The following is a 14,224-nucleotide window of genomic DNA, read 5'->3' on the forward strand; positions in this document are numbered from 1 at the left end:
AAATGCTTCGGTTTACACAACATGAAGTAATCTAAATTTGAACCACTCCCTCCCCTCATATCAGTACAGGAGGCAATGACATATTAATGCCCTCTCTAGATGGATAGAACAGGAGTGGGTAAGATGGTTAAATGTGTATGTAGGTTGTAGATTTTTCCTGTTGTGAAATGAGCCAGTTATACTGAAGATAAAGTCTAGACCTGAGCTGATGGTGATGGAGCTAGAGGAGATGATCGCACAGGTGTAGCCAACAAAGAAGCAGTGAACGGGCCTAGAGTTGAGTCTTTCACCAATACGGACCATACCTCGGTGACACCTGCCACTCCTTGTGTTCTTAAATCCCTACAGGAACAAATGGTTCAACAAGGAATGGAGTGTGAGACACAGGGAGCCAGCTGACTGAGGAAGGTCTGTGGGTAAAGGGTGGTAAGCTTTCTCTGCCATGGGATCTCTTCTCATTGATGGCCCAGGTAACTTATGGACTAAAATCTGTGAAATACAATTATCAGTGTGTGCTTTGGTGACACCAGATGGGCAGACTCACCCAGTCTTGTTAGACACGTGCCTTAAATAAGGTGAGAAAAAAACCCTGTAAAGAGTCCGCAAAACACACCATGCACCTGCTCTACCCATTCCAGAGACGGCAGACTGATTATAGATGTATACCATGAGCAGGTTTGTTCGTGTTGTGTAAATTTCTTTCCAGGGTTGGTCAGAGGCATTCCAGTGCAGAAAACGACGTTATTGCTGAAAAGCATATGATGAAGGTGGTATGTTAAAAAAAAAAAAAAAAAAAAAAAATGGGTTTACAAAAAAGTGTATATTTTATAGAAAAGTGGAAACTGGCAAATCGTGAACAAAATGTATGTTTTGTTTTCTTTTCGTAATAAACAGGTCTTTATGTCAGATATTTTTTGGTTTAGCACAGGCATGCACAATTTTTTAAATGATTGACTAAATAGTGTGATAAACAGGTGTATTTTCCAATTCCAAATTTTAAATCAGAGCTAGTAGTATATGGTCTTCAGTCAGGAGACTGATCCTAAAAGGACAAGCGAGAAAGAGCCATGAGTCAAGACTAGATGAGCTGATCCAGTTTCTCCCAACCACAGAAATTTCGATGAAGCTCGAAGGCAGGACAACATGGATTCATGCCTCGCATTGCAGAAGGGACGATCCACCGGAGCTGCACTGAGCGTCCTGCTCATATTTATCCTTCTCAAAAGACCTGTACAGTCTCAGACCATCATTGCCAAAATAGGTAGAAGAGAGGACTTAGAGAGCATTGAGACATGGGAAAGTCCAACTACAAAGGGTGAGGACTCACCTAGGAGTCCTTGGTCTCAAACCGGTGAAGAAAACCACTTTCCCTATCCGCCCATGCCTCAATGTTTAGTTGGGCAGGTCTTCTGCACATAAATTTTCTTCCTCTCTTCCTAGTATTCAGAAATGGCAGAAATAAGTCTTTAGGGGGACTAAACACTTTTAATTATATTTGTATATTATCTGCTGAGTGGAGAGGTAAACTCAGATAAGTCTTGACTACCCGGGCTCAGGTGATAGCATTCGTGTTTCCCCTGTAGTGTTTCCTTTTGTCTTCCTTTTAGTATTAGTGGTGTTGACTAGTGCTCATACCTGCCATCCTTACTTTCGGCCCTTTTGCCAGGAGAAGACAGGGCCCCAGGTATCCAGCTTGGCGTCAGGTGAGGAACCTGTATTGGGTCGGTGAGGGCAGTGAGGGTGAACTGCAGATTGTTGTTAGAGGTCATCAGTTCCCCCTTTCCCTAGTAATAAGGCATTCCTTTCTGTGTGTTGTCCTATAGGGCTGGTATGGCCTCTCTCCTCTGCCGTGACATTGTGTAAATGTTTGAAGATCTCTATTGACTTTACTTAGTATACGTGTGACCATGTCACTGGCAGGTGTGACAATGGCCTCCACACACTGGAGTCTGGGAGGTGTGAAGGACGCCTAATACCAGCATCTCTCTTTACACAGGATTACAAAATAGTGGAGAAGACGACAGGTGACTGTGTGGTCCCCATCATTCATCTCCACATATCCGGAGGACGGAGCAGTAATGAGCGCCCCATCACAGACGCCTCGCACTCCCCGATGCCTGAGCAGAAGATCCTAGACCTCACCAGAGAGATGACAGAGCTGTTGACCGGAGAGGTAACTGCAGGGAATGCTGGGAAATTCTACAGTATACACTGGAGGATTCTGGGTAATGTCGGTATATATGTCTCTCAGGTTCCTATCAGGTGTCAGGATGTCGCTGTCTATTTCTCCTTGGAAGAGTGGGAGTACATGGAGGGGCAGAAGGATCAGTACCAGGACGTTAGGCGGAAAAATGACCCCACTAGGGTAGATGAGGACAAAAGCAACATGGCAGCACGGATATGGCTCCTCACCCTAGAGATGATCGACTTGTTAAAGGGAAAGGTGAGAATCTCCCGAGAGATCACACTTATCTCTATTACTATAACAGGAATGACTGAAAAGATGGAGGATTATTAGAATCTATGTGGTGATCACCGTCTCTCACTGTATACAGGAGCAAATGGTGGTGAAGACGACGTCTGGGGAGTGTGTGACCCCCCATCTGTGTGGAGGACGGAGCGAGATCCAGAGCCGCAACACAGAAGCCCCGCACTCCCCGACACCTGAGAAGATCCTCCACCTCACCAACAAGATCACCGAGCTGCTGACCGGAGAGGTGACTGCTGGGAGATTATACAGTGTACACTGGAGGATTCTGGGGGATGAGAGGTGACTGCTGGGAGATTATACAGTGTACACTGGAGGATTCTGGGGGATCAGGAGAGGAGACTGCTGGGAGATTATACAGTGTACACTGGGGGATGAGAGGAGACTGCTGGGAGATTATACAGTGTACACTGGAGGATTCTGGGGGATGAGAGGAGACTTCTGGGAGATTATACAGTGTACACTGGAGGATTCTGGGTGATTTTGGTCTCGTTGGTTGTCAGGTTCCTCTCCGGTGTCAGGACGTCGCTGTCTTCTTCTCCCTGGAGCAGTGGGATTATGTGGAAGGACACCTGGATCTGTACTCGGACGTTAAGGTGGAAGAGCACAGTCTATCTGTATCACCAGGTTAGTGGAAACCTCTGTCTTTCTTCTTGACCGTTGTTTTCTGTGGTCGGCAGATGTCATCCAGCCTTACCAATACATGTCACACACTTGTCTACAATCACCTGTTCGGAAATATGGGGTAATATCTTCCTCCTGGGACCTCCATGGGGCAGATATCCTTAATATCGGGAATGTTCTTATTTTTGGTACCTGAGCCGCATCTGTTACCTGCCTCCAGTGGAGCTCTCCTGGGGAGGTAGGTGGGAGCAGCTGGTACCTAATGAAAGCAGATCATGGCCCTGATCCACTGTTCATTTTGGGAGATTCAGCGTGCTGTAAGTACTGTACCATTTTCCAAACAGTTTTCCTCCTCGCAAGAGCTGTTCCAGTCCTTTGACCACTCATCTAGTAACTTTTTTTTGTTTTTCCTATATATTTTTTTTTTTTTTGTGTTTTGTCCCCTTTGTAATAATTTCTCTTGTGTATTTTTAGAAGCACTGCCTAGTTGTTGAATAAAATATATATAATTTAATAGCTTTGTTCCTTTTGCTCTATAAATTGCATCCCTGAAGCCATGTGATGCCAGACGTTACCAGGATCAGGCATCCAATCGGCCTGTACAAACGATTGGTGGTAGCAGCTAGTATTTCTTGGGTTATTGCGGAACTTGGGAGTGAGCATATTAATATAATTAATGTTTAAAATAATAAAACAATACTAAAAACTTATTATTATTATTTATATTTATTATTATAGCGCCATCAATTCCATGGCGCTTTACATGTGAAAGGGGTATACATAATGGGGACAAATACAATATTCATAAACCATACAAGACACAGACAGGTACAGGAGGATAGAGGTCCCTGCCCGCGAAGGCTCACAGTCTATAAGGGATAGGTGAGCATATAGTAGGTGAGGGTAGAGCTGATTCTGCGGCGCTGTATCAGACTGAGGGTTACGGCAGGTTGTAGGCTTGTCTGAAGAGGTGGGTCTTCAGGTTCCTTTTGAAGCTTGTCAAGGTAGGCGAGAGTCTGATGTGTTGTGGCAGAGCATTCCAGAGTATGGGGGAGGCACGGGAGAAATCTTGGATGTGATGGTGGGAAGAGGAGATGAGAGGGGAGTAGAGAAGGAGATCTTGTGAGGATCTGAGGTTACGTGCAGGTAAGTACCGGGAGACTAGGTCAGAGATGTAGTGAGGAGACAGGTTGTGGATGGCTTTGTAGGTCATGGTTAGGGATATGATGATAATTTTCACGTAATAACATTTTTATATCATTGGTGTAATTACCTTTCCAACTCGTAAGTGGCAATGTGTTTAACCCCTTAACGACCGCCGATACGCCTTTTAACGGCGACAAATTAGGGTACTTCTTCCGAGCCGCCGCTTTTTAACGGCGGTCGGAAAAAAGGGTCTAGCGCCCCCCAGAGTCAGAAAATTTCCGGGGTCTCAGCTGCCGGGGGTAGCTGAGACCCTGGAGATCATGATTCGGGCCGGTTTTTCCGGTCCCCAGTCACGTGATGACCGGTATACACCGTATACCGATCATCAAGTTATAGTAAATGACCGCGCCGGTAAAAAATTATTTATCTCCCATCTGGCATGATCAAACATGCCAGATGGGAGATAAATCTTTTTCCCGGTTCCCTCCGGTCCCCTCGGTATCCCCAAAGTGCCCCCCCCCCCCCGACCCCCAACCCCCTCCCGAAAATCCAAGATGGCCGCGCGCACCGACGAGCACAGCAGCGCGCCGGCCGCATTTACACTGTTCCTATGGTTTCTGTCGTATGTGCCATAACACATACGACAGAAACCTGCTCCCTAGGCCCTGCCGGGTTTCCCCCCTATCCCCCCCGGTGTTCCCCGGTGTCATACATACCTGTCAGAGCGCTGATCCCCCGCGGCCCCCTCCTCCGGCTCCTTCTCAGCAGACGCCGGTCACATGTGCCGAGCAGCTGACAGCTTCCTGTGTTCAGGACACTGGCTGCTGCTCGGCACTGTGCAGCTGTGACCCGGGGAGGGTGGGTGCAGATTCTTTGCACCCACTCTCCTCAAATGGAGGGTCTGCCCTCCTAGAAAATGGGGGATACGTTCCCTGAACGTGCCCCCCATATTCTAGAAGATCCAGAGTCGACGTGGGACGTCCAAATGGATTATAGTGGATTTTTTTTTTTTTCTTTTCAATAAATTGGTCAATCAGGGAATGTTTTGGGGAGTGTTTTTTCAAATTTTTGTCAATTTTTTTTTTTTTATTACTGTCAATTAGTTATGTCGGGTATCTGATAGACGCCGTGACATAACTAATTGCTGGGCTTGATGCCAGGTGACATTACACACCTGGTATCAACCCCATTCATTACCCCGTTGGCCAACGCACCAGGGCGCGGGATGAGCTGGGGCGAAGCGCCAGAATTGGCGCATCTAATGGATGCGCCACTTCTGGGGCGGCTGCGGCCTGCTATTTTTAGGCTGGGAAGAGTCCAATAACCATGGCTCTTCCCATCCTGAGAATACCAGACCCCAGCTGTCAGCTTCACCTTGGCTGGTGATCTAATTTGGGGGGACCCCACGTTTGTTTGTTTTTTTTTAATTATTTATAAATAATTAAAAAAAAAAACAGCTTGGGGAGCCCTCCAAATTGATCACCAGACAAGGTGAAGCTGTCAGCTGTGGTTTGTAGGCTACAGCAGTCTGCTTTACCCTAGCTGGCTATCAAAAATAGGGGGGACCCCACGTCATTTATTTTAATTATTTTTTTTTTGGGGGGGCTAAATACAAGGCTAGGCATCCTTTAGTGTCACATGAAAGGCACTAAAGGGCGCCAGCTTAGAATATGCAGGGGGGTGGGACGTTATATATGTTTGACATCTATCCATTCATCCATTGTAGCATTTTACGCTGTGTGCCCACAATCAGGGTTTGCAACGTTTTGGGCGCAGAGTGTTTTCCCTGCGTCCATAACGCTGCGTTGTGCAGTAGAAGCACAGTGGCAGGATTTTTAGAAATCCCGTGCCCACTGTGTTTCTTTTCTCCGCAGCATAAATCGACCTGTGGCGCAGTTCCCGAGCCTCAGCATGTCAATTTATGCTGCGGAGATGAGTGTTCTTTGCAGGTAGAATAGAACTAAAGTCCACAGCAGCCTGAACCCAAATCGTGGGCATGGGCAGCTGCGTTCTCCCGTGGACAACACTCACATTTCTGCAGGAGGCTGACACTGGGTACTAGACGCCGTGTCGCTGGATCATGGCCACATAGCCTAAAGGCTACTTTACACGCTGCGATATCGGTCCCGATATCGCTAGCGTGGGTACCCACCCCCATCTGTTGTGCGACACGGGCAAATCGCTGCCCGTGCCGCACAACATCGCGCAGACGCGTCACACATACTTACCTGCCCGGCGACGTCGCTGTGACCGGCGAACCGCCTCCTTTCTAAGGGGGCGGTCCGTGTGGCGTCACAGTGACGTCACTGAGCGGCCGCCCAATAGAAGCGGAGGGGCGGAGATGAGTGGCCGGAACATCCCGCCCACCTCCTTCCTTCCTCATAGCGGCCGGGAGGCAGGTAAGGAGAGCTTCCTCGTTCCTGCGGCGTCACACATAGCGATGTGTGCTGCCGCAGGAGCGACGAACTACATCGTTACTGGTGCAGTAACGATAATCGAGAATGGACCCCCATGTCACCGATGTGCGATTTTGCACGTTTTTGCAACGATGCAAAATCGCTCATCGGTGTCACACGCAGCAACATCGCTAATGCGGCCGGATGTGCGTCACCAATTCCGTGACCCTAACGACTCCGCATTAGCGATGTCGCAGCGTGTAAAGCCCCCTTAACAGTGAGAAATTTGTTGCTACAGCAACATTTTTGTGAAGTACCTGTGGATTCAAAATGTTTACTATACTCTTGAATAAAATCCTTGAGGGGTCCAGTTTCCAAAATGAGGTCACTTGTGGGGGGTTTCTCATATATAGGTACCCAAGGGGCCCTGCTAATGTGACATGGTGCGCGCAATTTACTTCAACTTTTCCAAAATTCAAATGGTGCTCCTTCCATTCCAAGCCCTCCCATTTATCCAAACAAAGGTTTTTGGCCACATGTGGGGTATCCCTGCTCTCACAAGAAATTAGATAACAACCTGTGGGGTACACGTTTTGTTGTTGCCTCTTGAAAAAGTGAAAAATGTGTCGCTAAATCAACATTTTTGTGAAAAAAATGAAAATTTCAATATGGCAACCTAAGCTTATCAAATTCTGTGAAGTATTCGTGGATTCAAAATGCTCAATATACACCTAGATTAAAGCCTTGAGGGGTCTTATTTCCAGAATGGGGTCACTTGTGGTGGACCTCCACTGCTTAGGCACCTCAGGGGCTCTCCTAATGCAACATGGCGTCCGCTATTGATTCCAGCCAATTTTGCAGTCAAATTGCACTCCTTCTCTTCTGAGCCCTGTAGTGTGCCCAAACAGTTGATTTCCACCACATACAAGATATCAACAAACTCAGGAGAAATTGCGCAATAAATTTCATGGTGATTTTTTTCCTGTTACCCTTGTGAAAAAAAAAAGCTACCTGGTTGAAGTAACAATTTTGTGGTAAAATTTTATTTTTTTATTTTCATGGCTCAACGTTATAAACTTCTGTGAAGCACCTGGGGGTTCAGGGTACTCACCAAACATCAAGATAAATTCCTTGAGGGGCCTAGTTTCCAATATGGGGTCACTTGTGGTGTTTTTTTGCTGTTTACGTACCTTAGGGGTCCTCCAAATGCGACATGGTGCCCGCAATCTTTTTCAGCCAAATTTCCTTTCCAAAATTCAAATATTGCTCCTTCCGTTCCAAGCCCTCCCATTTCTCCAAACAAAGGTTTCAGACCACAAGTGAGGTATCACCGCGCTCATAAAAAAGTGGCTAACAAACATTGGGGGCAAATTTTTGGAATTACCTCTTGAAAAAGTGAAAAAATTGATGCTAAAGCAACATTTTTGAGAAAAAAATGAAAATTTTCAATGTGACAACGTAACGTTATCAAAATCTGTGAAGTACCTGTGGATCCAAAATGCTCACTATACCCCTAGATAGAAGCCTTAAGGGGTCTAGTTTCCAAAATGGTGTCACTTGTGAGGGGTTTCTGCTGTTTAGGTACCTTAGCGGACATGTAAATTCAACATGGTGCCCGCAATCTATTTCAGCCAAATTTGCTTTCCAAAATTCAAATATTGCTCCTTCTGTTCCGAGCCCTCCCATTTGTCCAAACAAAGGTTTCTGACCACATGTGGGGTATTGGCGCGTTCATAAGAACGTGGGTAACAAGTTTTGGGGTTCATTTTGTTGTGTTATTTCTTCTAAAAGTGAATAAATGTGGGGTAGAGCAACATTTTAGGTAAAATTTTATTTTTTGCTTTTTTTCATTCCACTTTGCTTTAGTTCCTGTGAAGCACCTGAAGGGTTAATAAACTTCTTGGATGTGGTTTTGAGTACTTTGAGGGGTGCTGTTTTGAGAATGGTGTCACTTTTAGGTATTTTCTGTCACTTAGGCCTCTCAAAGTCACTTCAAATGTGATGTGGTCCCTAAAAAAATGGTTTTGTGAATTTTGTTGAAAAAATGGGAAATTGCAGATGAACTTTGACCCCTTCTAACTTCCTAACCCCAAAACATTTTGTTTCAGAAATTGCGCTAATGTAAAGTAGACATGTGGGAAATGTTATTTATTAACTGTTTTTTGTGACATAACTCTCTGGGTTAAGGGCATAAAAATTAAAAGTTTGAAAATTGCAAAATTTTCATCAAATTTCTGATTTTTTCACAAATAAAAGCAAAAAATATCGTTCTAAATTTATAACTATCATGAAGTACAATATGTCACGAAAAAACAATGTCAGAATCACCGGGATCCGTTGAAGCGTTCCAGAGTTATGACCTCATAAAGTGACACTGGTCAGAATTGCAAAAAATGGCCTGGGCATTAAGGACAAAACTGGCTTCGTCCTTAAGGGGTTAAATGTAATTAAATGTTGTTATGGAAAAGTTCTTTACAATTCGAGTAATTGTGGAATGCCGAACACAAGAGGTAATAATGACTAACACTATCACAACAGCTATAAGAGGCTCGATAAGTTCCTCAGTACACACAATATTGTGGATTATAAATGATTTAAATGACAAAATATTTATATTTGAGGTAAGAAGGTTGAAATAGATGAACCTTAGAGTAATCAAGATGAAAATAGAGGTTGGAAAAGACTAAGAAAAATGTATAAGTGGGGGGCGTGGCCTGCACGCTGATGGCGACGGCTGCTTGAAAGAGAGCTCTGTGCTGAAGCAGGATAAGGGTAAGTTCACACAGTGCGTTTTTCGTGGCGGTTTTGCGTAGTTTTCGGGTGCGTTTTTGCTCAGAAAACTGCATGACTTTGCTTCCCCAGCAAAGTCTATGGGTTTTCATTTTTTTTTCCGTCACAAAAGAAATCCCCAAATGAGGACACCAGCATGCCAACCAGCCACCATGCGGCAGCCTTTTAAATGAGAGCGGGAGCCATTACATTTCCGGTCCCAGCCGCCTCCCATCATCCATCGCTACCGCGCACACGCGCAGTCACGTCATTCATCCTGCTTCACACACAAACCTGATGTCACTTCCCGTATATCTCATCAGAGCCACCACGCTTGCGCAAACCTGCGCCAACCACGCAACCGCCCATATTCTCAAAAGCAGCACAACGAAGTTAAATTGACCAGTTGAGGATGTGATTTGGATGTCGAGTAGTGGTCATAAAAATATCAAAAAGAGTGACCAGGGATAATTTTTGCATTAGTGTGGTTGTATGGTCTCTAAAACTGGATAGGGGTTGGAACTAGATAAAGAGACGAAATATCTTTTTTGTCTCTGTATAAAGTTCCTAAAACCACTGTGTGACGGTGAGTTTAATAGGTTTCATATAAAATATAATGTGAATAATGGTATGAAGTATATATAAACCTTTGAAAAATTGCAATTTTTCCCTCTGAAGAATTTTTTGATGAGGAGAAATATGTATCTATTTGTGAAAGAAGGATGATTATGTATTGCTATGCATCTACCCCCCTATTGGTTTAATCCAGCTGAGACACTGTATGTATTTATGTTTATGAGTTTGTTTAGCTTTTTGATATAATAAAGGAATATTTTTAAAATTTGGGGTTTATAATATATATTATGAGATAAAATTGACCCCTGTAATATATCAAATTGAGTTTGAATAGATGTATCTTATATAGAATTCATTGTATGATAATTAGTTATAGAACAGAAAAAGTATTTTCCTATATCTTACTTGATGGCTTGTTTTAGTGTTATAATAAAAAATAGTCAATTTCTCTTAATAAATCAGTAAAGTTCATTTCTTTCTTCTTCATCCATACCTGGATCCTGGATTGATTGAGTTATGCTGCCAGGCCTTGGAGATGTCCTCTATCAGGATGTCCGGATGTCTTGTTTCTGCTGAGGCCTAGCACATGTCCTCCAGCGCTCACACAAGCTGTTGCAGCAATGACCCTCTGGAGTGCAATGAGCCCTTCAGAGTGATTTGGCCCCTTGTATGTTATGTGATGGCTATTTATAGGTTTAAGGTTCAACTCGTGATGTCCATTTTAGGGAATCCTGGTATACACCTGATGTAAGCCCTGTTCCAAGGTTATGACTAGGCAAAGTAATGTCAACATATTTTCACTCATTACAGACTCCAAATATTAATTATTAAAATTAGATTTCTTAAATGGCCTGATATCTGCCTGTTGGTGGATAGGGCTTTATTTGTAGCATTTGCAGTGGGATTTAAGTTTTCCCTACAGGTAATTTTGATTATAGTGATTAGAGGGAAACTGAAGCTCTGATATACTGACATTTTTTGGTGTATTTTCTCTGCTTTTTATGTCAGCATGGTTTTTGATTTTGTTCTGATTCTTTGATATCTTTGTATTGTTAATTTTTTTACTATTTATTTTGTATATATGTGATGTTCTATTGAATTAACCGTGAGATTTTAAATGATAAAACATTTTTTTGATGTTTTTTTTTTTATTTATTAACTTACTCGTATGCTTGTCTGTGTCACATTTAATTTTGAGTTTAAATACTGTTACTCTTTCATACTGTGGGTATGTTGATGTATTAATAGAAATGTTTGTAAATTTGTAAAAAATAATGAAATCTATTTTTATCTCCAACAGAAAAGGCAAGTGATCATTCTGGGGGAAATATGATGATATTGCTAGAATGTAATGTCAAAGATGAAGATAACCTGTGTCAGTCCTCAGGAGAAAACCTTATTATCCTTAATGTACATCAACAAGATCCTGTTAAATGCAAGAGAAATCACACAACAGAGAAGCCGTATTCATGTTCAGAATGTGGGAAATGTTTTAAAGTAAAATCACATCTTGTTACACATCTAAGAATTCACACAGGAGACAAGCCGTATTCATGTTCAGAATGTGAGAAACATTTTTCAAACAAATATCATCTTATTAGACATCAAAGAATTCACACAGGAGAGAAGCCGTTTTCATGTTCAGAATGTGAGAAACATTTTTCAAACAAATATCATCTTATTAGACATCAAAGAATTCACACAGGAGAGAAGCAGTTTTCATGTTCAGAATTTGGTAAATGTTTTTCAAAAAAACCTAACCTTGTTAAACATCAGAGAATTCACACAGGAAAGAAGCGGTTTCAATGTTCAGAATGTGAGAAATGTTTTCTAAATAAATCAGATTTTGTTAGACATGTGAGAATTCATACAGGAGAGAAGCCGTATTCATGTTCAGAATGTGAGAAATGTTTTATTACAAAAGCACATCTTGTTGTACATCAGAGAATTCACACAGGAGAGAAGCCGTATTCCTGTTCAGTATGTCAGAAAAGTTTTGCAGATAAATCAAGCCTTATTAGACATGAGAATGTTCACACAGTAGTAAAGCCGTACTCATGTTCAGAATGTGGGAAATGTTTTAAAGAAAAATCAAATCTTATTCAGCACAAAAGACATCACACAGGAGAGAAGCTATATTCATGTTCAGAATGTGGGAAATGTTTTATTGCAAAATGTCATCTTGTGCGACATGAACGAATTCATACAGGAGAGAAGCCGTATTCATGTTCAGAATGTGGGAAATGTTTTTCTGTAAAATGTCGTCTTGTGCGACATGAGCGAATTCATACAGGAAAGAAGCCGTATTCATGTTCAGAATGTGGGAAATGTTTTAAAGATAAATCAAATCTTATTGAGCATAAAAGAAATCATACAGGAGAGAAGCCGTATTCATGTTCAGAATGTGGGAAGTGTTTTATTGGAAAATGTTATCTTGTGCGACATGAGCGAATTCATACAGGAAAAAAGCCGTATTCATGTACAGAATGTGAGAAATGTTTTATTACAAAAGCACATCTTGTTATACATCACAGAATTCATACAGGAGAGAAGCCGTATTCATGTTTAGTATGTCAGAGAACGTTTGCAGATAACTCAAGCCTTATTAGACATAAAAATGTTCATACAGGAAAAAAGCCGTATTCCTGTACAGAATGTGAGAAATGTTTTATTACAAAAGCACATCTTGTTATACATCAGAGAATTCACACAGGAGAGAAGCCGTATTCATGTTCAGTATGTCAGAAAACTTTTGCAGATAAATCAAGCCTTATTAGACATAAAAATGTTCACACAGTAGTAAAGCCGTACTCGTGTTCAGAATGTGGGAAATGTTTTACTATAAAATCTCGTCTTGTTATACATGAGAGAAGTCACACAGGGGAGAAGCCATATTCATGTTCTAAATGTCATAAAGCTTTTAAGCATAAAACAAGTCTGACAGCGCATGAGAGAATTCACACAGGAAATACATACTCCTGTTCCGAATGTGGAAAATGTTTTTTGAATAAAGTAAATCTTCTTTCTCATGTGAAAACACACACAGAAGAAAATACGTATTTATATTCAGAATGTGAGAAACAGTTTAATACTGAAGCCCTGCTAAGTGATCATCAAAGAGATCACACTGAAGAGAAGCCATTTACATGTAGCGAATGTGGGATATGTTTTATATATGAATCAAGTCTTTTTAGACATAAGAAAGTTCACGATCAGAGTGTGGAAAATGTTTCTTTACACAAATCATTGGAGGTTAAACATCTGAGAAGTTACACAGTAGAGAATCCGTATTCATGTTCAGTATGTGGGAAATGGTTTAATACTGAAGCCCTGCTAAGTGACCATCAAAGAGATCACACTGAAGAGAAACTATTTACATGTAGCGAATGTGGGATATGTTTTATATATGAATCAAGTCTTGTCAGACATAAGAAAGTTCATGATGATATTGTGGAAAGTGTTTCTTTAAACAAATCATTTGAGGTTAAACATCTGAGAAGTTACACAGTAGAGAAGCCGTATTCATGCTCCGAATGTGGAAAATGCTTTATTAGCAAAGACAAACTTCATACTCATCAGAGAAGTCACACAAAGGGGAAGCTGTTTTGATGTTTAATATGAAAAAGTGTTTTTACAAAGAAATTAAAGCAAAAATCTTTTTTTTTCAAGTCAATAATGTTATTTGTAGAGATTAAACGTTTTTTTATTTATTTATTGCATAAACTGAAGCTGCCAAACATCTAAATTACATTTACCTGGTGTCATCTGTGACATCGATCCTTTGGGGACAATAATTGTGGACATAAGGATAAAATAAACATGTATGTAATTATGTATATATCAGTTTTGATTTTTATTCAAATGGTGTATAAGGATAAAGTGATGGAATTGAGCAATATATTCAGTATCCTGCAATTAGTGTTTGTAGTAGAATAGTAAGCCAGGCACATACATGAATTGTATGCTGTACAAATAAAAGTAACACAACGTTTCAGTCAATACTTTGACCTTCTTCAGTAGAACCAGCTCCATGTATACATGAAAGAGGGCAGTGCGCAAATTGAAGAGCCCTGCTATGTTATATGTAGACACTAGTTGTATTGAACAAGAGCCAGTAAAGATATATGGTAAAATGAAAGAAGGGAAAATGTGAACGTTGTTTGCTGCTATCTTAGATGACAAATCTTGTGACAGCGACAACACAGGTGTATAGAAAATATGTGCA

The 14,224-nt window shown here is 41.8% G+C and overlaps 1 protein-coding gene across 1 annotated transcript in view; it reads left to right on the top strand.

Moving 5' to 3' along the window:
- Nucleotides 1-13,985, top strand: part of LOC142282745 (uncharacterized) — a 58,308-nt gene extending 44,323 nt beyond the window's left edge. The window contains exons 3-7 of the mRNA XM_075333022.1: nt 1,997-2,173; nt 2,252-2,443; nt 2,556-2,717; nt 2,992-3,115; nt 11,300-13,985. Of these exons, the coding sequence (XP_075189137.1) occupies nt 1,997-2,173; nt 2,252-2,443; nt 2,556-2,717; nt 2,992-3,115; nt 11,300-13,608 (2,964 nt within the window). The 3' untranslated portion in view covers nt 13,609-13,985. The remainder of the gene's footprint in view (nt 1-1,996; nt 2,174-2,251; nt 2,444-2,555; nt 2,718-2,991; nt 3,116-11,299) is intronic.
- Nucleotides 13,986-14,224: the final 239 nt, after the last annotated feature.

Source organism: Anomaloglossus baeobatrachus, unplaced genomic scaffold (assembly GCF_048569485.1).
Source record: "Anomaloglossus baeobatrachus isolate aAnoBae1 unplaced genomic scaffold, aAnoBae1.hap1 Scaffold_52, whole genome shotgun sequence".
Classification (NCBI taxonomy): domain Eukaryota; kingdom Metazoa; phylum Chordata; class Amphibia; order Anura; family Aromobatidae; genus Anomaloglossus; species Anomaloglossus baeobatrachus.